This window comes from Choloepus didactylus, chromosome 7, assembly GCF_015220235.1.
Source record: "Choloepus didactylus isolate mChoDid1 chromosome 7, mChoDid1.pri, whole genome shotgun sequence".
In the NCBI taxonomy this organism is placed as follows: domain Eukaryota; kingdom Metazoa; phylum Chordata; class Mammalia; order Pilosa; family Megalonychidae; genus Choloepus; species Choloepus didactylus.
This window is the reverse complement of record NC_051313.1, coordinates 43,867,243-43,891,895: the sequence shown is the minus strand read 5'-3', so window position 1 is coordinate 43,891,895 and position 24,653 is coordinate 43,867,243. Positions and strand designations below refer to the sequence as shown.

The 24,653-nt window shown below is 41.4% G+C and overlaps 1 protein-coding gene and 1 pseudogene across 8 annotated transcripts; both read left to right on the top strand.

Moving 5' to 3' along the window:
- On the top strand, window positions 1-22,744 carry MTRES1 (mitochondrial transcription rescue factor 1). Of its 8 annotated transcripts, none has more exons than XM_037843623.1 (4): window positions 1-38; window positions 10,689-11,173; window positions 13,654-13,726; window positions 22,515-22,744. In XM_037843623.1, exons 2-4 carry the CDS (start codon window positions 10,701-10,703, stop codon window positions 22,692-22,694), a joined length of 726 nt encoding a protein of 241 aa, XP_037699551.1. In that variant the 5' UTR covers window positions 1-38; window positions 10,689-10,700; the 3' UTR covers window positions 22,695-22,744. The 8 variants fall into 8 exon arrangements, with proteins under 8 accessions (XP_037699551.1, XP_037699553.1, XP_037699554.1 ...); XM_037843625.1 differs by lacking the exon at window positions 1-38 and adding an exon at window positions 75-192; XM_037843626.1 differs by lacking the exon at window positions 1-38 and adding an exon at window positions 202-376.
- LOC119539818 lies at window positions 4,660-6,292 on the top strand (annotated as a pseudogene).
- Window positions 22,745-24,653: the final 1,909 nt, after the last annotated feature.

Below are 24,653 nucleotides of genomic sequence, written 5' to 3'. Positions count from 1 at the left end.
CGCGGGGAGGGGGGAGGGGCGAGTGCCGCGACCTACAGGTAACTGCGCACTGAAGGGCGCGCTGCACCTCCCTCTGTGCTGCTACCCGCGCCTCGCGTCCCTGGGTGCCCGAGTCTCTTTTTGTTGCTTCATCGCGTATTCTTGTGAGATGGGGGCACGACGAGTCCTTGTTCGCTGCCGGGTTTCCTCCGCGTGAGCCTCTCGAGCTAGCGGGTCGCGGACGCCCCGTGGGCTGCAGGGGTCGTGGGGATCGGGCGGGCCAAAACTGTTCGCCCCTCTGTCCGGCGGCTGCGCTGGCTTCATACTCGGACCAGGAGCCTGGGGACACAGTCCACATTCAATTGACCTTGGCGACGCGGGGAAAGTGCGCAGCCTGGTAGGGTGGGAAGGGAGCGAGGGGAACGCGGCCCCGTCTCAGCTGTCGGTCTCCGAGGACTCCGGAAAGGAGAATTGTTATTATGATAGTTGTTTGCAATAGGTCTAAAAGTATTTAGGTATTTGTGTGTGTGTGTGTGTGTGTGTGTGTGTGTGTGTGTGTACTTATATAAGTATTAGTTTTCCATCTTATGGAGCAGTGAACAGGCCCAGAAACGTGCAGCGACTCGCCGAGTCATTCAGGTCAAGAACAGAGTTGCCTCTAGATCCCAGACTTTGTTTATCTTACAGCTTTGGGTTACTTCACACATTTTATACCTGTCCTGTGGGGCGCCCCCATAACCTCCCATGGGCTTCCTGCCACAATCATCCCCCTACTGATAGCCACACCACTGCCAAAGAGATCTTTTAAACGGCGAATCCTTTCAGATCACTTCCCTGCTTAAGATCTTTCCTTAGCTCCCATGCTGTCTGGTCAAGTCCACATGTTAATAAGCAAGGCCCCTTGCCCGTCAGTCCTGTCATATCTTTGGGCATTCTTTTCCCAGTTCATTCTGATGTCCCAGTCCTCCTGATCTGTCTTCCTTACACGGTATTAAGTATTTACCATGTGTCAAGCATTATTCTGGGCACTTGAGATTCAAGAGAGGAAAAAAGTACAGGTGAAGTTTTCTTCACTTGAGTTCATTTTCAGTGGGGAAGATAAGCAAAAAACAGTAAATTATACAACATGTTAGAAAGTGATAAGTGCTATGGGGAAGAAAGTAGAGCTGGGTGAAGAGTATTGGGAGAGTTAAGATTCCTGTTGAATAGAGTTGGAGTGGAGAGGCCTCATTGAGATGGCATTTGAGTTAAGACTTTAAGTGGGTGAGGAGTTCTCCATGCAGATATCTTTTGGTAAGAGTGCTTTAGGCACAGCTGGGGAACAAGGGCCCCGCCCCAGGAATGTGTGTTTGAAGAACAAGGAGGCCAGTGTGGCTGAAGCTGAGTGAGCAAGGGTGAGAGTGACAGGAGATGAGGTCAGAGAAGAAATGGGAACCAGATCACATCGAGGCTGTAGGCCATGGTCAGGACTTAGCTTTTCTCTGAGTGCTTTTATAGGATTTTGAAGAGAGGAGGGACGGGATACCAATTACTTTTTAGCTGTCTGCTCTGAGGAGAAAAGACTAAAGGAACCTTTGGAGTAACTACAGTGATAGATGATGGTGGCCTGAACCAGTATTTTAGCAGTGGAAGTGGTGAGATGTGGGAGGATTCTGGACATGTCTTGAAGATACAGCCAACATGATTTCCTGACATAATGGATATGAAAAGTCAAGAATGACTGGAAGCTATTTTCCTTAGCAACTGGAAGGATGGAGTTGCTATTAACTAAGATGGGAAGGCTGTAGGTGGAGCAGGTTTGGGGTTAGGATTTAACAGCAGTTTGTTGGACATCTATTAAGCTTGAGGTGCCTGTACACAACCAAGTGGAGATGTTGAATAGGCAGTTGGAAATTGTGTCAGGTTCATTGATTGACTAGGAGGACTCAAAAGATTCAGACATACAGTCCTATTACAGTGAAAGGATACAAAGCAAAATCAGCAAAAGGAGATGTGTGGGATGAGGTCCAGAGGAAACAAGACATAACGCTTCCAAGATCCCTCTCCTAGTGGAGTCACACTGGACCATGCAGCACATGATTAATTCCTCAAACAACAAACTGTGACAGCACATGTGAAATGTCTATCAGGGATTCAGTGCCCAGGGTTTTTATTTGGGGCTAGTCACGTTGTTACACTCGGCTTAGCATATACTAAAAGTTTAGACTCATGGTAGGAAAGCAGATATTCAACATAAACCATATTTGCACAGATACTTTAGGTATAGCAAGCTACTCTTACCAGTTCTAAGAATGGTGGGCACCCTTTTGAAATACAAATTCTCAGAGGCCAGCCAACGGCCAACCTTCCAAGCAGGCCTTTCTAAGGATAGCAATTTCAGGCTTGCTGTGTATTCTTTTCTGCACAGAAATATAAGCCTGCAGTTTGAGAGAAAGTTCTGGAATGGGGGATATAGATTAGGGAGTAGTTGGCATACAGGGTGGTATTTAAAGCTATGGAAATTTTCACTGTCTTATATGCATGTGTCAAAACTAATTGAGGGGCACACTTAAGATCTGAGCGTTTCTCTGGATGAAGTGAATGTAGAAGAGAAGAGGACCAAGGACTGTGACTTGGGGCCTTTTGACATTAGGAAACCAGGGAGATAGCACACTAATGCAGTGTGAATAAAAGGAAAATCTGTGTGTGGAGGGGGGTATATGGAAACTGTTTTCTACATGATTTTTCTGTAAACCTACAACTTCTCTAAAAAAGAAATCAGGGAGAAGAGGAAAAACCAGCAGGAGTCTGAGAAGCAGCAGCCAGAGAGGTAGGAGGAAAACCAAGAGCAAGGTTTCCTGAAAGCTAAGTCAAGAAGCAAGGAGTTATTAGTTATGTTGGATACTGTTGAGAGATCAGCTAAGATGAGGACTAACAAATGACCTTGGATTTAGAAAATGAAAGATGAACTGAGTGTAGACAATCCTGTAGAGTTGTGTTACAAAGGAGCAAGTAAAGGGGCAGTAGCTGGAGGGTAGTCAGTTGAAGAGATTTGTTTGATTGTTTTTTAATGAGAGAAATAACAGTTTGCCTATGGGAATGATCCATTAGAAAGCAAAGAAAAATTGTTGCTGCATTTGGTTTTTTCCCCGGAGTTCACTTTCAGGCCTCCTTTGCAATCAGAACTCTCCTCAGGCATCCCCACTCTTCGCTCCAGCCTTTTCTGGACCTGCCACTTTCACTTGTGTTCTCTGACAGCCAGTTTACTTGCCTTCATTCCACTTAAATGACAGTTCCTTGAGGACAGGGACTGAGTGTTTTACATGGCCTAGTCAGGCACTTGGCATAAGTGGACAAATGACTGACTTTGGGGGTGGATGTAGTAATGAGTAGGATGTGCATTTTATTTTGAGAAAAATGAATCTGCAAATATTTACTATAGTTTTTGTATGTTAGCAGATTGGGAATGGGAGTGAAGAATGTGGCCCAGTCCTTACCCTATCACTGCTTTAGAGTTTGGGAGATGAGAAGGTGACACATGAAGTATAGCAGTGATATGACAAGAATCTGGAAAAGGGCGTGTTCCATGTGGGCAGGGGAGGGTGGTGGGGGAAGGTGAATGGGTGCAGACCCTGGAAGTGGTGGGGGTGGAGGGAAGGAAAAGAGAACAGAAAAAAAAATTTTTTTTTATTAGAGGAATCCTGTTTTCAAATGGAATATGTTATAAGGAGCCCTAATATTCGCCAGTGCTGCTCTGATTGAAGGGGGCTGAAGGCCTGGTTGGCTCCCTCCTCTGGCATTCCTACCCTTAACTCGGGGTTCACCTAACCAGTTTGGAAAGCCCTAAGGCAGAATCTGGGTTGTCAGACTGTACCCCTTTGCCCCTTAGAGTTCTGCCAGTTTCTAGAAGTGGTCATCTCCTGGTTTGCAGCAAAAATTAGGTTCAATGAGGTATTCTCAATTTTATGTTTTCCATAAGTTTTATCAAAACTTTCAGCATTTCTCAATGTTTGCCTGCTGGAAAGTCAAACATATCATGAAAAGAGGGACTGAGTAGCTAATAAACATAAAGAGAATGCTTGGCTTCACATTTTCATTATGCTTTTTTTTTTTTTAAACATGTAAGTGTGATTTTAAATAGCTGTTTTCCATTAGTAAAAGTTTCCTAGTGTAGGTAAATATAACTATTTGTGACGTATGCAGAGAACAGCATCATATCCAGGCATTCCTCAAAGGAGGACAATGTGGTGTAAAGGAAACATCTTTGGGAGGGGAGTGTGGGAACCCAGAAACTGACGGGATAGGACTTTCACCCCCAGCCAAAGGCACTTCTTTCTCCCAAGATGTCTTCTCTTAGGATTTCGTCTAAGTTGGGGTGACAGTTCTTCCCACTCTCCATGAAATTAACCATTCTCTTTGATATTGCAATAAGTGGAGGTTAGCTTCTGTTCTAGAAAAAAAATGCCAGATGTAGCAGAAAGAACAGTGGATTTGGAATCAGAAGATTGACCAGCAGTTCAGCATGGTGGTAAAGAGTCTAGACTTTGAACCCAGGGTGTCTAGGTTCAAATCTTGCCTATACCACTTAGTATCTGGGTGACCGTTTATCTGAGATGGGCTTGTTGGGAGGGTTAGATGAATTAATACATGTAGAGCAGCCTGATGGTGCCTTACATAGAGTAAATAATAAGTGTTAAAAAGACTTGGAACATCCAGGATGGTGTTTCCAGGAGCTGGATGCAGATGACCCATGGCAGGAAAGCAGCCTGGGCTGGCGCTCTGGTTGCGAAGTCTAGGGGTGTCTGGCTGGATTCCCCCTTGGCCCATTGGGTCAAAGCAATGGCCACCAAAAACAGCAAGCAGTTTTGGAAGAGAAGTGCCAAGTTGTAAAGGAGCATCCAGCCAGCCTGTGGATGGAGCTGCTATAGCACCCTCCTCTAGATTGCAGCTCAACAAAATTTTGTTAAAGAACTTTCAAAAGTCAGTGCAGCTCCTCTGAAGAGTAAGGCGGCCTCCAGTTTTCATGAGTTTTCCCAGAATACTGTTGATGCTTAGGACATTGGTGATGATAAAGAAGAGCACTTTTCCCTACCTTCTTTCCAAACTCTGAACTCAGAGTTTGCTTTGGCAACTGCAGCACAGGTCCTGGAAAACCACAGCAGGCTGAGGTTGAAGCCAGAACATCCCAGTCAACAACATCCAAACTTCCTGCCAACTACAAGGTCAAAAAGTCTAGCAATAATGCCCAGCTGTCCAGAAACTCCAGTGATACATGCCTGAGGAACCCTTGTCACAAACAGCAGTCACACTCTCTCCGACCCATCATGCTCCCTGTTGCCTGGATGTCAGATGGGAATGCTGCTGGGGCTCCCCTGACAACTGTCCAGGAGAAAATCCACCTAGAAAAATTCCATCCAGCCACATCACTGACTTAGATGAACTGAGGAAAGTTGCTGGCCAGGGGTTCTCAGGGAGATACATCCTGTAACCCAGAGACAGGCTGTCTCCCAGCAAACACCGAGAAGAAGAAGGTGACCCAGCAGCAGGAGTGGGAGGAATCTTCTGGCTTTATTGAACAGTATTATGATTCTCAAAATGAGGAGCATCACCAGGATATCTACGGACAGACTCACAGTGACATTGCAAGGACGACTCCTATCATTCCTTTGTTCTAGCAGCCACTTGTATAGGAGGTCTTCAAAAGAATTCTGTTATTTGGGCCATCTGACACCCTGCCAGTGGGTGTGTCCAGGCAAGTAATGACCAGGTCATTCCACTCTTTGTTGTCTTCCTTTCAGTGTATGTGAAAGAGGATGTGGAAAACTTTGACGTGACCATCTTGTCTCCAGGACATGCTGCAAAGCATTGAAGCCTACAGCTTTTGGTTCACGAACAACCTGCTGGATGGAGTCCCAGATAATTACACCTTTGCATGAGCAGGGATCTAAAAGAAAGCCAAGGCACTAGAAATACTTCTCAGCCAGATTAATGAGCAGGTACGTAATCACTTCAGGAAGTATGAGGTTGAATACTGACAGTTTTCCTTTCATTGGATGAACAACCTGCTTACATAGGAGCTTCCCCTTCACTGTACCAAAGCAGTATGAACCAGAAGGGTTCTTCCACTTCCATCTCTACACGTGTGTAGCCCTCTTGATCAAGTGGAGGAAAGAGATCTTGAATGAGGAGGACTTTCAGGGTCTCCTCTGCTGCTACAAAACCTACCTGTGGTTCACTGGGGCAGTGAAGAGATTGGGCTGCTTTCCACTGAGGCATACAGACTCAAGTACATATTTGCTGATGCCCCCAGTCACTACTGCTGGTAGGTGCTGTCTCTCCTTGGGGACCCAGACTGCCTCCGTCTCTGATGGCAGTCTGATCACTGTGGCCACTATGCAAGCTGTGGATCCAAGCCAGAAACCACTCCCAGCTCCTGTTCACTGCCCAGGTCTTAACTATTTGGCATGCCTGCCCATCATTCCATGTCTCTGATGTGCCTCTTGGACCACTGTCAGTATTCCAGGCCATGTGAATGGGCCCAGCTCTGGGAGAGGACAGAAAAAGAGTTAGAGAATTGTCTGACCCTTTAAAAGAAACTGGACGAAAGAAAGGGAAGGCTCAAAGTCTCAACTCTTGTTGTCCCTACGTGGACAGCCTGTTTCACATCCCACTGTTGCTTTGTGTGACACAGTTTGATATGATCACAGGTCAAAACACCTTAAATTTCAGACTCTTGATCCCTACCCTAATTTGCTTCTTAGTCCTTCTGCCCTAGACCAAGCCAGTGAGAGGTAGCTTTTCAAGACCATTACTCTTAGATGGAGGTGGCACTGATGCTTTTAACTCTGGGAACAGGCCCATATCCAAGGGCTAGGAATTTTGTTTTTCCTTTTATCACCAGATGTCTTTGTGTGTGTGTGTGATGAGAGTCTGTGTGCACACACGCCCATCAGCACTTAGGTCCACGTCTGAATTTCTGTCTCCAGAAATTTGGGGCGCCACCAAAACCATCTCAGAAGGGCCCAGTGACCAGGTGTGCAAGCGACCCCTGAGAAAGATTAGGGGAGGGAGGAGAGGCTTTTGTCTCACCAAACCTTTTTTCCAGGATGACCCACTCCAAAAGATGTTATGTGTTAATTGTATTGTTTTGTGTATGGGTAAAGATGTACAAGTATGTGTCCTCTTTGTAGCAGATATGATTTTATAAGTGCATCACCAGGTGAAAGCTGTCTAAGTCAGTAGCACAGATGAAGTTTGTAGCAAGCCGCTTCAGTGATCCAGGTTGGTTTCGGGTACCCTTCTATGAGGAAAGTGGGGTGGGTGTCTGCTGGAGTGAGTATGGCTGAGCAGATGGAGCTGCTTTTGAAATCAGTGGCAGCCATCCCAAGCATCAATGTCTCAGAGTTTTTCTCTCCATCCCTTTCTTCCCACTCCTCCCTGGGCTTTTCTGGAGCATCTTCCCTGCTCCCTTCCCCTCTTCAGCAGAAAAACGTGAAGACACAGCTCCCTACCCTTCACCCATAGCAGCCTCCCAGAGGGGACTGCAGAGATACAAGCCCTTTCTGCATGATTTTAGCCCCTGCCTTTTGCCCAGAATCTGGGGAGGACTTTTGTTTTTGCATTTTTAAGTCAGCATTTTATTCAGGACAGAAGCTATGACTGACTAGTCAGTGCTAAGGAAAGGGGTTTCTCCTGTGTCCCTGGGGTTTGGGGCTCTTCTCAGAGAGGCACTATTCGTTCCCTGCTGTCATCATCGCATCCAGGCAGCTCATGAGACCTGTGACCCATGTTCGATTTTTGCTGTTTGGTAATGAGAGTTGGGGGGGCGGGGGGAGGTTGGTGGCAAGCAGCTGGCATCCTTTTGGGAAGCCAAGCTGTGTCCCCAGTGGATGATACCTTGAGCCTCATTGCCAGCTAAGCCCTGCCACACCGGTATGTGTTACATTTTTCATCTGGAACTGTTTCTCAGGCCTTCCTCCTAAACCTTTTCTTTTTCCTCTTTGGTGTGCCTCAGTAGTTTCCTTCACAGAGTGAGAGGGCTTGTGTCCATCCCCTCTTCTCTAAGACTTGGAATTGGAATTCTGGTCAGCACAGACACTTACTAGCTCTGTGATTTAGCAAATGGTTAGGTCATTTGCTAAATGATGACTGCACTACGTCATCCCTAAGAGCCCACCTTTTACAGCTCTGCAGTCACATAGGCCTCTGGGATTACAGTTATATATTAACAATTAAGGGGTGGAATATGCAGCCAGGCTCCAGCCTCTTGAAACCCAGATATAGCCTTTGGCTTTTCAGCTGATAAGCAAAAACTAATTTTCTAGAGTCCCCTAGACCACTGTTTTCAAACTTGTTTTATTTTTACTTACTGTATATATATTTTACGTGATAACCCAGTATATGTGTGTGTGTGTGATTGTAACAAAGTTTCATGAAGCATTATTTATTCTTAGTATAGTAAGATATGCTCATATTTTCCGTACTCTTCAGTTCTAGTTCTTAAAACATAAACATTTTAATAATGGCTTACGACCTACAGTTTGAAAATCACTAGAGTGGCAAATCATCATTATTATTGTTGAGTCTTAATCTTTTCTATTTCATGAGCATCTTATAAACCAGTCTGGTCTAGGCCCAACAGCAGGTAGTGATTTTAATCAGGGCTGTCTTGGCCTGGGATGTAGACATCACCTAGGTAGATTCTGATGAGTCTAACATTTAGAACCAGCACAGACATCTTGAGGCCAGTGATGGAGCATTCTGGCCACTTATTCCTGTGTCTTTTGTGTGGGTGGGAAGATGCAAGAGGAGGCTCTGAGTAAGTGAATTATTTTTCTTACAAGTTTTATACTGTGAAAGATATATGCCAGAATGTTAACCGTGGTTATCATAGAGTGGATTATGGGTGGTTTAAATTTCCTTTGCATTTTTTTCAATTATTTTACAGTGAAAATATATTTCATACATAATCAGAAATTTTTCTAAAGTAAAAAATGGGTGCATTTAATGGGCATACTGAGCCCCTTCTAGTTATGACTTTTTTTTTCCATCTATAAATATTAATGCCCCTGATACTCATATACACCGCTAGTTCCCAACACTGGACCATAGGCTGGTGTCAGTCTGTAATAAGTTTTTCCAGGTCCTCAATAAAAGAGAGAGAGAGAGAAAAAGGACAATGGTGATCAATTCTGAGATTATGTCCTTCTTACACTTGTGGCATTGAAATCTCCTTTCTTTTATGAATGATGGTGGGAATAGTGACAATTAAAATCTTCGGCAAAATAGAAGTTGAGTAGTTCATTGTTATTTTATTTATTTATTTAAAATTTTTTATTGTAGTGATGCATGAAGTCCAAGTTTGGGGACTCTTGAAATATGCTATTTTCTTTCTTTATCCTTGCTTGTATAAAATTTAAGGTTCTTTCTATGAATGGGTATTATTCATTCTCTATTAAATTAGATATGTATAAAAATAATTTCTGGCAGTATTTTTCTTGAAAGTGCTTCAAGTAACTTCTATTCAGTATTTTAGAGTACTCTATAACTTCTATAACCTTTTAAATTTATTTCAAATTATAGTTATGTTGGAAAACAGCCCTTAAATTGATGTTTTCTCATTTAAGATTCTCATTTAAGATTCAGACATAAATTAGAGGCCCAGGAGAGGTGAGATAATAGAATTCTAGCTTGGTTTGTCTGCCTCATTCATGCCAGCCAAACTAAGAACCAAAATGTTAACAAATATAAATTGGAAGTAACTAGCTATATGCTTTTGAGTGAACCTTACAGGTAATTGCTGTTGTTGATTTTGTAATTAAAAGGGAAAGTAGGGAGGAAAAATCATGAGAATCATGAAAGAAATCAGTCCCCAAATATAACCTTGGCACAAAGGAAAGTCATTTGTGGACTCAAAGTATGAGGGTACTGACTATATGGAAACTCTTCTCGCCTTATGGAATCATTAGCTCCAAAACCATCTTGGTGTACTTGGGACATCTGCCACCATTGTTGTAAGATGGTTACTGCTGCATTTGAGGTAAGGGTAGGAGTTGATTGCTGTCTGGCATGTCAGCACCTTGGGGCCTTGGGAAACAAATTACCCAGTTTGTGGCTCTCCGGGCCCCTTCCTTCTCAGCTAGTTAATGCCTGTAAAACCATGGGAAGGAGATATGAAAGGAGGTAAAATGCAAATATGTCCAGTGTGCTCATTCTTCACTCTGATTTGCCAGGTTTGGAAGTTCAAATAAAGTTTAGAGAATCACTCTGGATTTTGGGAAATGTGATCTGGTGTCTCTTATTAGCAAAGTCAGTATTGTAAAGATACTAAAAGATATGTCAGTAGAGAGTCTTTCTCACCACAGGATTTTCTTCTTTTTTAAAAACAAACAAATCTCTGAGAGCTATTGTTAATAGTGCTCACTTCTGTAGCAGACAATATGATCAAAGCTAATTTGTTGAAGGGGAGAGGGTAGAACCAGTTCTTTCACACAGATCATTATTGCATTTGATCCTCAAGGCAGCCCTATGAGGTAAGCACATTAATTACAGCTGGAAGACTCATTGTGGTATGGTGCATGGCCCTCGAAATGTGCAGCCTAATAGGGCCTTTTATAGGGGAGCATAAGTACAGTACTAGATATAAAATGTTAATGGTGTGTATGGTTTTTGTTGTAAGAATGCCACACCACTGCACTTTTGAAATAAAACTGAATTATCGTCTGTTTCAGGTTGTATGCGCCATGGCCATAACTAGTGTCAGATTGCCTGCTGGTGTTTTAAGAAAGCCAGATGCCTGGATGGGACTCTGGGGAGCACTCCGAGGAATACCTGCTTCATACAAACTCTGTGCTTCCTGGAATCGATACTTATATTTTTCGAGTGCCAGGTTAAATGCATCCAATTATAAAACACTTTTCCATGATGTTTTCTCACTGAGATATCCAGGGCTTTTGATATCTCCAAAATGTATTTTTCCACTTTCCATAAGACTCAAAAGTAATATGAACTCTAAAAAATCCAGTAAAAAGACTCTACATAAAGTAGAAGATGAAGAGGACTCTGATGAAGAAAGGGATCCTGATGAGATGAGCGAGCAGGAAGAGGAGCTCGAGGATGATCCCAGTGTGGTCAAAGACTATAAAGACCTAGACAAAGTAGTGCAGTCTTTACGGTATGATGTTATCATGAAGACAGGTCTGGATGTTGGAAGAAAGTGAGTATGATGTCTGTCTTATTGTAAACTCACTTTTCTTGGTTACTTTAATATAATGTTTCAAATAATCATCTGGCCTATATTATGATAAAGAGTAACCATAAATATGAAAGGACCTTATAGGTAACTGTTCCAGTTTGCTAATGCTGCCGTTTTGCAAAACACCAGAAATGGATTGGCTTTTATAAAGGGGGTTTATTTAGTTACAGAGTTACAGTCTTAAGGCCATAATTGTCCAAGGTAAGGCATCAACAATAGGGTACCTTCATTGAAGGATGACCATTGGCATGTGGAAAACCTCTGTTAGCTCGGAAGGCACATGGCTGGTGTCTGCTTGCTCTCAGGTTGCATTTCAAAATGGTGTTCTCCAAAATGTTGCTGTTGGGCTGTTTTGTCCTCTCAGCTGGAGCTCCTCTTCAAAATGTCACTCTCAGTTGCTCTGAGGTCCTTCTGTCTGTGAACTCCCTTATGTGACTCCAGTGATCCAATTAACACCCACCCTGAGTGGGCAAATAACAACTCTATGGAAATTATCCAATCACATGTTTTGCTCACAGTTGATTGAGTCACATCTCCATGGAAACACTCAATCAAAGAGGTTCCAACCTAGTCAACACTAATACGTCTGCCCCCACAAGATTGCATTGAAGAACATGGAGCTTTGGGGGACATAATACATCCAAACCAGCACAGTGACCTGTTTCAGTTATTTCATTTTATAGATGAGAAAACTGATTCTCAGAGAAGTCAAGTGATTGACTACAAATCACATGTGCCATGTTTTCTTGATTCTAAGACAGTTGACTGTAAGATGAACCATTGATTTAATTAACACCTTCTTGAGGAGGAAAGGAATCACCCCATTAGATGTATATAGCAGGCATAAGATGTACCTGGATTTCACAAATACAACAGTGTGAGAAGGTACTCCTTAAGATGAAGGGAAGCAGTATAAGGTAGTGGTGAAGAATGCAGGCTCTGGAGCCAGACTGGTAGGGTTTGAGTCCTGCCTAGTGTATATCCTTGGGCAAGTCACTTCTCTGTGCCTCAGTTTCCTCACTTATAAAATGGGGTAATAGAACCTACTTAAGAGGTTGGTAATAAGAATTACATGAGTACTATTTAATCTGTCTAAAGCACAAATAACAGGGCCCAGCACATAGTAGATACTCAATGAATGTTCGCTATTATGAAGAAAATGTGTTCAAATATAACATGTAGAGATAGTATAACTTTCAAGATTTCTTTATTGTTCTCATTCTTTCTGCTAGACTAATTATATAAAAATAGAGACCCTCACTGTTCATTCATTCCTTTAGCAGTCATTGATTGAGTGCCTTCTGCATGCAAGGTAAGAATTGTATGAATAATAAATGCAAAAAAATATTTCCTTGTATAATCTATACCTTTGTGACCTAATTTAATTGTAGTTTAATTTTTTTAATTCTTGACGCTTGGGAACTCAAAAATAACTCTGAGCCCACAGGCCTCCTCTTGATACCCTGATTGGGATTTGTTGAAAGTTCTCTAAAATCTAGCATACTTGTAAGGTGATCTCTCCCTCTCCCACAGTAGTAGCTGCTGTTTTTTAAGCAGAGCCCCAAATGTCAGTCACTCAGATCAGGTAATTAAAAGGGAAGGGCAGTGTATGGATGAGTAGAAAAATGGGGGTAAAAACTAAAGGACAAATGGGGTGGGATGGGGGGATGATTTGGGGGTGTTCTTTTTTTTCACTTTTATTTTTTATTCTTGTTCTGGTTCTTTCTGATGTAAGGAAAATGTTCAGAGATAGATTGTGGTGATGAACACATAACTATGTTGTCATACTGTGGACAGTTGATGGTATACCATGGATGATTGTATGGTGTGTGAATGTATTTCAGTAAAACTGAATTAAAAAAAAAAAAGGGAAGGGCACTGATTTTTGTCTGTGTTCTCCCCTCATCTCATTGCCCCAGTGATTTAAATTTCAGGGAGATAATGGCTGCTTGATTGGAATTTCCCCATCCTCAGTGCATACTAACTCCCCATATGTATGGTTCTTAGTTTTTCTCTTGGCGTGCAGAGCAGGAATCAGAGAAAGGAAGTGCCCACTTACTTTGGCAGTCCTGGGGCTGTGGGCTTGGCAGACAGTTGCTGCATAGAGAATCAGGTGGGGTACCCTGGGCCCCAGGCCACAAATGAATCTTGATACCCTTTCTGAAAGCCCCATCAGAGTACTAATTAACTAAGCAACAGTAAAAGCAGATCTTTGCAGCAGTTCTGCATCTATTCAGAAGCGCTCTCGGGGTTCCCTGTTGTAGATACCGTGGGAGCAGTTAATTTTCACTTTCCCAGCACCCAGAATGGAGATTATTGGGGAGTGTCAGTCATTGTCAGAATAAACATCAATGGTAGCGTTTCTGTCAAACTTGTGTAATTGTTCTGAATATATTTCTACTTTAAAGCATTTTACCTTTTTTTTTTTTTTTTTTCAATAGTAAAGTGGAAGATGCATTCTACAAAGGTGAACTCAGGCTGAATGGGGAAAAATTATGGAAGAAAAGCAGAACGGTGAGAATCAAATCTATAATGACAACCAGATAGTTTTGTCTGCTGCTCTGCCAGTATTCAATTAATACTGCCCCAAATTTCCCCTCAGGCTCCTGACTTGGGGCCTGCAGTGGCTCCATGTATTTATCTGCCTTACCTTCTCTGAGGTCCTGTGTGGTCCGGTCAAGCTAATGAACCTCACCTGCAGGCTTCATTCACACAGACCACTTCCTCTTTTGCAGCCTTACTAAATTTGTGATGAAGCTTTCCCTTTTTTCTTTAAAATTTTAGGACAAGCCATAGTCAGAACTGGCAAAAATCCATTAATTAATTAATGTTAGCCCCCTTGGAATCATAATAATTAGGTTTTAAAGAAAGATATATATATTTAAAAGAAGTATATAATTCAGCCCAGCTGTACTGGTGAAGCACTTGCTGGATGTGCCACTCTGTGTGCAGGACAGCTATCAAAAATGATGTTCCATTTTCTGACAGTTCCGTATCAATATCAATACTATTGTTAGATGAAAGAAATCAGTTACAAGACAGAGTATTTAGAGATTCCAGTTTTGTAACAATAAATCATATATGTAAATTCTGTTAAAATATATTTGTAAATAAATTATATGTCTGGAATTAAAACAATATTGCTAGCATTTGTCTTTGCATGGGGCATGATTATATTAATTCTCTTCATGCTTTGTACTTTTTTTATTTTGTCTTTTTTATTTTTATTGTGGTAAAATATACACATCTTATGGTAGCTTTTAAGTGTACAACTCAGTGGCCATTAAATACATTCTTAATGTTGCGTAACAATCACCACTATTTCCAGAACTGTTTCTTCATTCCAAACAGAATCTCTGTACCCATTAAGTGATAACTTCCTATTTCCCATCCCTCCATCCTCTGGTAACCTCTGTTCTACTTTCTGTCTGTATGAATTTGCTTATTCTAGATACTTCAACAAATAAATAAATAAAATAAAAATAAATAAATAAAGGAAAAAATATATATACTTCATATAAGTGGAATCATCCAATATTTGCCCTTTTGTATCTCAATTATGCCTTTCAATGTGGTATCTTGGATGCTTATTAATGTTATACCTTGTATCATAACTTAATTCCTTTTTATGGCTGAAAAATACAACTTTGTATGAATTTGCCAGTTTTTTTTAATCCATTCATCCCTTGATGGACACTTAGGTTGTTCCTCCCTTTAGGCTATTGTGAATAGTGTGGTCATGAACAATGGTGTATAAGTGTCTGTTTGAATCCTTGTTTTCAATTCTTTGGGATATATACCTAGGAGTATAATTGCAGGGACGTGTAATTCTGAAAACTTTAGAAACCACCAAACTGTTTTCCATGGTGGCTGAACCATTTTACATTCCTACCAGCAATGCTTGAGGGTTCTAATTTCTCCTTATTCTCGCCAACACTTGTTATATTCCATTTTTTAAATAGTAGCCATTCTAGGGGTGTTAAGTGATATCTCCTTGTGGTTTTGATTTGTATTTCTCTAATGTCTAATCGTGGTGAGCATCTTTTCATATGCTTATTAGCCATTTGTGTATCTTTGGAGAAGTGCCTATTCAAGTCCTTTGCCCATTTTTTAGTTGGGTTGTTTTGTTTTACTGTTGTTGATTTATAAGAGTTCTTTATACATTCTGGATATTAATCCCTTATCAGATAAATGATTTGCAAATATATTCTCCCATTCTGTGGGTTTTCACTCTCTTGATAGAGTCCTTTGATGCACAAAAGTTTTAAATTTTGATGAAGTCCAGTTTATCTATATTTTCTTTTGCTTCCTGTACTTTTGGTTTCATATTTAAGAAACCATTGCCAAATTCAAGGTTATGAAGATTTTCCCTGTATTGTATTCTCAGAGTTGTATGGCTTTAGCTCTTAAATTTAGTCTTTCACCATTAAGTCTTATGTTAGTTGTGCTTTTCGTATATGACTTTTAGTTATGTTGAGGAAATACCCTTCTATTCCTAGTTTATTAAGCATTTTTATCCTGAAAAGATGTTGGATTTTGTAAAATGCTTTTTCTGTAACAATTGAAATCATATAGTTTTTTTTCCTTTATCCTATTAATGTGTTATATTACGTTGATTTTCTTAGGTTGGGCCACCCCTGTATTTTCGAGATAAATCCCACTTGGTCATAGTGTATAATCCTTTTAATGCACTATTGGATTCAGTTTGCTAGTATTTTGTTGAGGATTTTTGCATCTATGTTCTTAAGGTATCTTGGTCTGTAATATTCTTTTCTTGTTGTGTCTTTGGCTTTGGTATCAGGTAATGCTGACCTCATAAAATGAGTTAGGAAGTGTTTCCACTTAATTCAGTTGTTTGGAAGAGTTTAAGAAGGGGTGGTGATTTCTTCTTAAATGTTTGGTGGAATTCACCAGTGACACCATCTAGGCCTGGACTTTTCTTTTTTGTGAGGTTTTTGCCTACTGATTCAATCTCCTTACTTGTAGGTCTATTCAGACTTTCTATTCTTCTTGAGTCAGTTTTGGAAATTTGTGTGTTTCTAGGTATTTGCCTATTTTATCTAGATTATCCGATTTGTTGGTGTACAATTGTTCATGGTATTCTCTTACAGTCCTTTTTTCTGTAAAATTGGTAGTAATGTCTCCACTTTCATTTCTGATTTTGGTCATTTGAGTCTAGCTAAAAGTTTGTCAATTTTGTTGCTCTTTTCAAGGAACCAACTTTTGGTTTCATTGATTCTCTCTATTGTTTACTGTTCTCTATCTCATTTATCTCCACTCTAATCTTTATTATTTCTCTCCTTCTGCTAAGTTGGGTTTAGTTTACTCTTCTTTTTCTAGTTCCTGAGATGTACAGTTAGGTTATTGATTTGAGATCTTTCTTCCTTTTTAAATGTAGGCATTTCTAGTTCTATAAATTCCCTGTTAGCTTTTGCTCCATCCTATAAGTTGTGGGATGTTGCAGTTTCCTTTTCATTTGTCTTGAAATATTTTCTAATTTCCCTTGTGATTTCTTCTTGGCTCATTGGTTGTTTAAGATTGTATTGTTTAATTTCCATGTATTTGTGATTTTTCCTTTTATTAATAATTTCTCATTCCATTGTAACCTGAAAAGATACTTTGTAATATATCAGTCTTTTAAAGCTTACTGAGATTTGTTTTGTGGCCTAACATATAGTCTGTCCAGAGGAATATTCCATTTTCACTTGAGAAGAATGTGTATTCTGCTGTTGTTGGGTGAAGTGTTGTGTTCTGTATGTCTGTTAGATGTAATTGGTTTATGGCATTGTTAGGTCCTCTGTTTCCTCATTGATCTTCTGTCTAGTTGTTCTTGCCATTATTCAAAGTGGTGTATTGAAGTCTCCAAATGTTACTATAGAACTATTTCTCCCCTCAATTCTGTCAACATTTGCTTCATATATTTTGGGGCCCAGTTGTTAGGTGCACATATGTTTACAATTACTATATATTCTTGCTAGACTGAAACTTTTATCAGAATATAATGTTCTTTGTCTCTTGTAAACTTTTTTTTTTTTTTACTTGAAGTATCTATTTTTCTCACAATAACATAGCCACCCCAACTCTTTTGGTTACTATTTCCATGGAATATCTTCTTCCATTCTATTATTTTCAAACTATTTGTGTTTTTATATCTGCAGTGAGTCTCTTGTAGACACTATATAGAAGGATCATATTTTTAAATCAATCTGCCAATCTCTGCTTTTTTAATGGTGGAATTTAATCTACTTACATTTGTAGTAAGTAATGATGAGAAATAAATTACTTTTGCCTTTCAGCTATTTGTTTTGTGTATATCTAACATGATTTTTTCTTTACCTCCTCGATTAGTGCTCTTTTTTCTGTATTTATTGATATTTTTTATTGTACTATTTTGATTATCTTCTTCTTTCCTTTCTGTATATTTTATAGTTATTTTCTTCCTTGGGGATTACAATTAACATCTTAAACCTATAACAACCTGAATAATAACAACTTAGTTTCAATAGTTTATAAGCATTCTGCTCCTGTACATCTCCGTCCCTCCCTCTTAGTTCGTTGTCTCATATTATATCTTTTTACATCATATGCCCATTAACACAGGTTTATAATTATTGTCTTTGAATTTGTTTTTTAAAATGATACAGAGAAAATGGGGAGTTGCAAAGCAAAAGTACAATAATACTGACTTTTATATTTACCTGTGTAGTTGCCTTTATCAGTATGCTTTTTTTTATCAGTATTCTTTGTTTCTTCTCATTACTTTGAGTTACTCTCTAATGTCCTTTCATTTCATCTTGAAGGAATTCCTTTACACTTTTTGTAGGGCAGGTAGAATGGTAATGAACACCCTCAGCTTTTGTTTATATGGAAAATTTCTCCTTCATGCTTGAGGGATAGTTTTGCAGGTATAGAATTTGCAGTTGACAGTTTTTTCTTCAGTACTTAAATATGTCATCCCACTGACTTCTGGCTTCCATGGTTTCAGATAATTAATTGGCTGTTTATCTTACTGACGATCCACAAATCATATCTGTCTTGCTGCTTTCAAACTTCTCTGTCTTTCAGTTTTGGCAACTTAACTGTAATATGTTTGAGTTTTTCCTGCTTGGAGTTCATTGAGCTTCTTGGATATGTATATTTATGTCTTTCATTAGATTTGGAAAATTTTTTGCCATTATTTCTTCAAATATTTTTCTGCCAAATCTTTCTCTCTTCTTCCGGGACTACTGTTATACATTTGTTGGTACACTTGTTGGTGCCTCACAGGTTCTTCAGGCTCTGTTCATTTTTCTTCATTCGTTTTTCTTTCTGCTTCATAGACTGGATAATTTCAAAGGTCTTATCTTCAAGTTCACTGATTCTTTGTTCTGTCTACTCATATCTGCTGTTGAACCCCTCTGGGGAAACTGTCATTTCAGTTATTTTACTTTCCTGCTCCAGAATTTCTACTTGGTCCCTTTTTATAAAGTTTCTATGTCTTTATTGCTATTTTAATTTTGTGCATACATCATTTTCCTAATTTCTTTGGTTCTTTGTTCATGATTTATTTTAGTTCATTGAGTATATTTAAGACAGTTGATTTAATGCCTTTGAGTAGTAATCGTAACGTCTGGGCTTCCTCGGGGATGGTTTCTGTCAACTTTTTTTCCCTGTGAATAAGCCATGTATATATTTTTTGTTTTTTTATTTTGTAATGATTTGTTGAGAACCAGACATTCTGAGTACTATTATGTGGTCACTCTGGAAATCTGATTCTCCCCCACCTTTGTGTATAGATTTTTGCTTTTTGAGGGATGGAGCTGTCCATTATGACTTTTCCAAACTGTTTTTGTGAAGTGTGTATTCCTTATTGTGTGGTCACTGAAGTTTCTTATCCATTATCTTTGCAGTCACCCAGTGACCTGACAAAGATTTCCTTCAATATCTGGCTCTAGAGGGGGGTGGGGGTGGGGGTGGTGGCAAGGGGAAGAGCACTGTCCCTTTTAATCTTCCAATACGCACCACCAAGGGAAGCTGCTGCCATCTGAGAGGGCCAAAGCCAAGACAAGCCTCTACACCAGTCCTACGGGGCACTGCCAGACCAACCCACATGCACCACCCCAAATTTTTGGAGGGCAAGGTCCCCACTGTCCACCTAGCTAACAGTTCATAGCTGCTTCAGGAACTCGGGCTGTTATTCCCATAGCCCCAGCACAACTGAGCAATGGAGGATGGTTGCAGGTTCACACATGCTGTTGCTCACTTACAAGAGATCCAGCAGCTTCTCCCTTCATCAAGCACTTCCCCGATCATCATAAGTGTCTGATCAGTTTCTAGGGCTGCAAAATAGTTGATTCCAATCACTCTTTCCTGCTCATTGGTTGCTTCGGTGGAAGGACTGCCCCCTAGAGCAGTAAAAGTTAATAAAACACAATTTAAAAGTGTGTGACAGGAAGATATGAGATTTATGAGGCATTGAAAACAATTTAACTGAGGGGTGTCAGTGTCCAGGGAACAAATGTTCCAGGAAAGCTAGCCACACTTTTGGAGGTTGAAAACACCTTAGGGTTGGAGGATCGGAGTGCTGCCCCCCGTTACACTGGAACATGGGATGGTATGAGGCTGTCAGCCATAGATCCGGGTGAGCACTGAGTACTGAGACTTTCTTTGGGGTCCTTGATCTCAGGATCATCCAGGTCCTTGCAACTAAGTGGACAGAGCAAGGGGAAACCCCTTGATGACTCCCAAGCCCACGGCTGCATGATCCCGTTTCCCCTCTGACAGCACTTGACTGGCAGATTCAGGCTGTGGCATGTGAGTCATTGCTGTGAGCTACACAGATTCAGGCACTCCATCCGTGCATCCAGGGAACAGGTCCTTCTCATCTCTTAATTGCTTTTTCCTGATTATAGCCCAGCCCCCTCCTCCTCAGCCACAGTATTCCAAAGACAAGATCATGTTCTTAGAGTGAGGAATGATTACTCCCTCAGTGCTGCCTCTGGACCAGGTCCTCATTTACAAACCCCCAAGCCTGTTTTTCTCCCCCTGATTTGAGATATTGTTGACTACAACCTAATTGCTGCTGCTTCATTCTGCCTTGGATGTTCTGTTGTCTCGGCTGCCTTCCACATTTCTCCTGAGGGTCAGCAGAGGCAGGGGCCTGTATTAACACTTCGCCCTCTTGTTACTAGGAGGCCTGGTAGCCATAGTAACTGCAGCTAAGGGGAGATTTGAAATGTAGATATTTGAAACAGCCCCTAATCCCAGCCTGTTGTGCTTTGTTTCTGCTGTGCCGGGTCTCCCATGTTAGAAGTGACAGGGCCTCAGAGGGGAATAAAGAAGCCCTGCCCTTTCTGGGCCTGCTTGAGCGGGGCCTGTGCCTGACTGCTGGCCTCAAAAGGTCGGCACATCTGATGCTGCAGCTCTAACCCTGGCTGCCTGAAGCTGAGCAGAGCTTTTCTGTGCGCTGCAAGCCAGGTGGAACCCGGAGTGCTGTGGATGCTGGTAACTGCTGAATTAAACAGTGTGTGTGGAGCCTGAAGTAATGGGGATTGAAGCCTTTCTAAGCACATTCTTCTCTGGGATTAACTGGGTAAAGGATATTCCTTCTCTGCTCTCTGCCCTACAAGTAAAGCCCCAAAGGGATTCACTTTCACCTACACACCAGCCTGCTCTTCTCTTAAGGGGCAGACATTATGCATGTCTTTGAAGGATATGCAGCAAGGGCTGCCTTTTCTTTGTATGCCCTTTTGTACTTTTTAATTTTGTACCTTGTTCATATGTTACTTATTAAAGATGATTTTTAGTGAAATATGCCCCAGAACAGTTAAACAGAATTACCAAGCCTTGTGTTTCTCTGGATAATGATTTATAAATGTCCAGAAAGTTGAACTGAGGTGGTCATTTTTTTTTTCAAATGGCCCCAGCAGATCTACAAGAGGATAGGTCCCCACATGGTTCCTAGAACAGCCCTTCCTGCAGACCCAGGGGGAGAAGCAGTCTTGAGGCCTCGCTGCAATGTGAGCTTTTCTGCTTCTCAGCCCGAACACAGGAAATTAATGGTTTAAACCTACCCGTTTTAATGTTCAACAGCTCTGGGCTGCCCACATGGACCAGTGTGGTGTCCTGGCAGAGCAGGTGTGCGTGCCCATGATGCGGACTGAGCGTTGGGCCTGCAGAGGCCTGCTGTGGGCAGGAGAGTATATATGCGCTTCTCCTGGTGAAGATGAATGTTCTGGCAGTGTGAAATTATGACTTTGTCTCAGAGAACATTAGTGGAAAATAAACGTCATCATTTGGCACCATGTTTCTTAAACAGAAGCCCTCCAGTAGGCTTTTTATATGGCTACATGTGCTCACTTAAGGGTTCATGGCCTACATACAGGGTTGCCCCCCCCCACTGGAAGCAGCAGTGAGGGGCCTGAGACAGCCCTAGGTCATCCCTGGCTCATGTTAGAAGAGGAAGCAGATGGCAGCTGGGTTGGGTTAGCCCCTTCTAGAGTTGCTCAACAGATCCTCTGGGCTCCTCCACAGCCTGGCGGCACGGACCTGACTCCTCAGGCCTTGAAGCTGCCAAGGCTGCCCCGGGCATGCCCTGCACTACCTCAGCTCAGAGCCACTGGTTTGAGCAAGAAGGGATTTGACCTCAGCCCTTTTAGCCCATTCAGTCACAATCCAACTCAACCTCTGTTCTGTGCATTCCAATTTTGTGAATGAGCCCTGTCTCTCTTGATCATGTGGCATCAACTGGGGCCAGCCACGGCTGAAGGACAGTTTCTTTGCTTGCATTTCCCTAAGAGGTACAACTGACCATTGTTCTATAGTAACTGACTTCCACCAAACTGCCCCATCCCCAGTTTATGTTCATCTGGGTTGAAATCAGTGAAAATTGTCACACTGGAAACTGCATGTAGTAATTACTACACATACTCTCCAAAGACTATGCCCCACTTTCTGTTTTCTTTGCTAGTGTTTCTCAGATAAATGCCTCCATTCAAGTATTTCCTTAAGTCATCCAATAGAGACGATGAGTGTTTGAATCACAGGGACCTTCCCCAGCAGCCAGTGATCCAGTGATCTAGGTCTGAATGAAGGAAGGACACTGCCCATTGTTGAGCCCATGTGTGGTTGAGGCTCCTCCAAGTGAGACCCTTTCACTCAAAGGCACTAGGGACAAGTGATTGTTACAAGGAGTCAGGACTTCTGATTGCTCTTCCTCTGGCTGATGATCACTGTTGAAAACCTAAAAGGTTTGTGTTAGCCTGTTGTGTTAGCCTGGGTTTCCCAAAATGTAATAAAGGCTTGGTTTTCTTTTAATTTTCAGGTGAAAGTGGGAGATACATTAGATCTTGTCATTGGAGACGATAAAGAAGCAGAAACAGAGACAGTGATGCGAATTCTCCTGAAAAAAGTGTTTGAAGAGAAGACTGAAAGTGAAAAATACAGAGTGGTGGTCCGGCGGTGGAAGAAGTTAAAGTTGCCTAAGAAGAGTGTGTCCAAATAGATTGCTTTGTAGGGATAAACCTGCTTTCAGGGGTGGGATTGGGGGGGACCAGCTTAAAATGAGGACATTTTTATTAAAATAAAGTTCTGTTACCATTTGTGGAATCTGCAGAGCCATTTTGTGGAAATTGGGATGTATACCTTGGAGATAGTCCAGTGGCCTGGGTTCCTTTCTGGGCTTGATTTGTGCTCATTTTGGCCTCATCAGCCTGAGAACCATTCTGCCCAGAGTGAGCTGTGCGCCGAATGAACTAAGCCCAGAGAATCCCTTAATGACTTGCCTGCTGTTTCCCTCATTAACTACCTCACTGGTCATTGTAAAATAAACCAGTCTTGTTTCTTAGTGTTTTTTATTTCCATTTTATCTCTTCGGTCCAGCTTTCACCAGTTCAGGCTTCTTTAGGCAAAACCAAGCAAAGTCAAGGCTGCTCTGTCTCGTTAGGGGAGAAGCATTTGTAGAACCCTTTCTCCACCTCCCTTCCCAAATTACTGCCCTGTCGGCCTTAGTGCCTTTCAGTTTGCCTTCAGCACTCTGGCTGAGTAATGTTGTTCCCACTAATTACATCACGGGCTAGTTAAGGCCCATTTGAAGGGGAGGGGTTAATAAAACTAAGGCAGCTGGGGGCTTATTTTTGTATGGCCCTTGAGCTACAAAGATTTTTTTTTTTACATTTTTAAAACATTAAAAATATGTATATATATATACTACAGAGAACACATGTGGTCTACAAAAACCTAAAATACTTACCATCTGACCCTGTCCAGAAAGTTTGATGACACCTGGTGTGGGGTAATAAGCTGAGGGTTTAGTTTTCTGGTGAAAGTAGGAAATAACATGGTTGTATCAATGAAGAGAAGAAAGACCCAGAGACAAATTACTATTCTTAAAAAAGTGCTGTAAAAGAGGACCAAGCCTAAAAAATGAATAGTACGAGAAGGGACATGCACACGTAACATGCAGCATCTAAGAAAAGTGCATTGTGTCAGTGTCTCCTAGCACTGGGAGTTGTCAGCTCAAATGGAGACTTGTTAGATTGTGTCATGTCAAAAAGGCCCCTTTATTTGCCCTCCAAGAATTCTTAAGAATCTAGGTTAACTGACAGTGAAAGAAAACTTCTATAGCCTAAAGCAGTGGGATGTTTGGGACAGGAGTCTGGAAGTCTAACCAACTCATTTTAGAAGGCTTTGGAAAATTGATTTTTATTTGAAACTTAAACACAGGAAGACAGCATATGCTGTGCAGTGTAACAGGAAATTTTTCTATTTTACCACTTGTAAATTTGGCTTAATGTCATCAGTAAAAAAATCAGTATATTTAATTTCAACATGCTTTAGGAGTAATAATTTAGGAGATTATATTGCTGTCCAAAGTTTTTCTCATTTCTTTCTCCACTTTCTCCCTCTCTCTCATTCCCTCTCCCCCCTCCCCCCTTCTTCTCTTTCCTCCACCCCCTTCTCATTGGGAAGTAATAAAAAAAAGCTTAAAGCAAGTTTTGGATAGTGAGCAGCATGATCTAGTGACGTCTCAGAGGTCTTGGTTTTGAGGCCCAATCCTGCCATTAACAAGATAGGTAACCTGGGTAATAGTCTACCCTAACCTCTCTGACCCTCAGTTTCCTCACTGGTTAAATGGGGATTGTGCTGGTTGGGATGTATTATGTCCCACAAAACCCCATATTCTTCAATGCAATCTTGTGGGCACAGACGTATTGGTGCTGATTAGGCTAGACTCTTTGGATTAGGTTGTTTCCATGAAGATGTAACCCACCCAACTGTGGGTAATACCTTTTGATTGTATTATTTGCATGGAGGTGTGGCCCCACCCATTCCGCATGAGTCTTGATTAGTTTACCGGAGCCCTATAAAAGCTCAGACAGAAGGAGCTCAGTACTGCTGCAGCTTAGAGAGACATTCTGAAGATGGCCGTTGAAAGCTGACGCTGACATTCTGGAGAATGCCA

Coding starts and splice junctions, on each gene's coding strand:
- MTRES1 (XM_037843618.1), top strand. CDS start 9,914: ATGGAATCATTAGCTCCAAAACCATCTTGGTGTACTTGGGACATCTGC. Junction 9,998..10,688: donor TGGTTACTGCTGCATTTGAG/GTAAGGGTAGGA, acceptor CGTCTGTTTCAG/GTTGTATGCGCCATGGCCAT. Junction 11,174..13,653: donor GGTCTGGATGTTGGAAGAAA/GTGAGTATGATG, acceptor TTTTTTCAATAG/TAAAGTGGAAGATGCATTCT.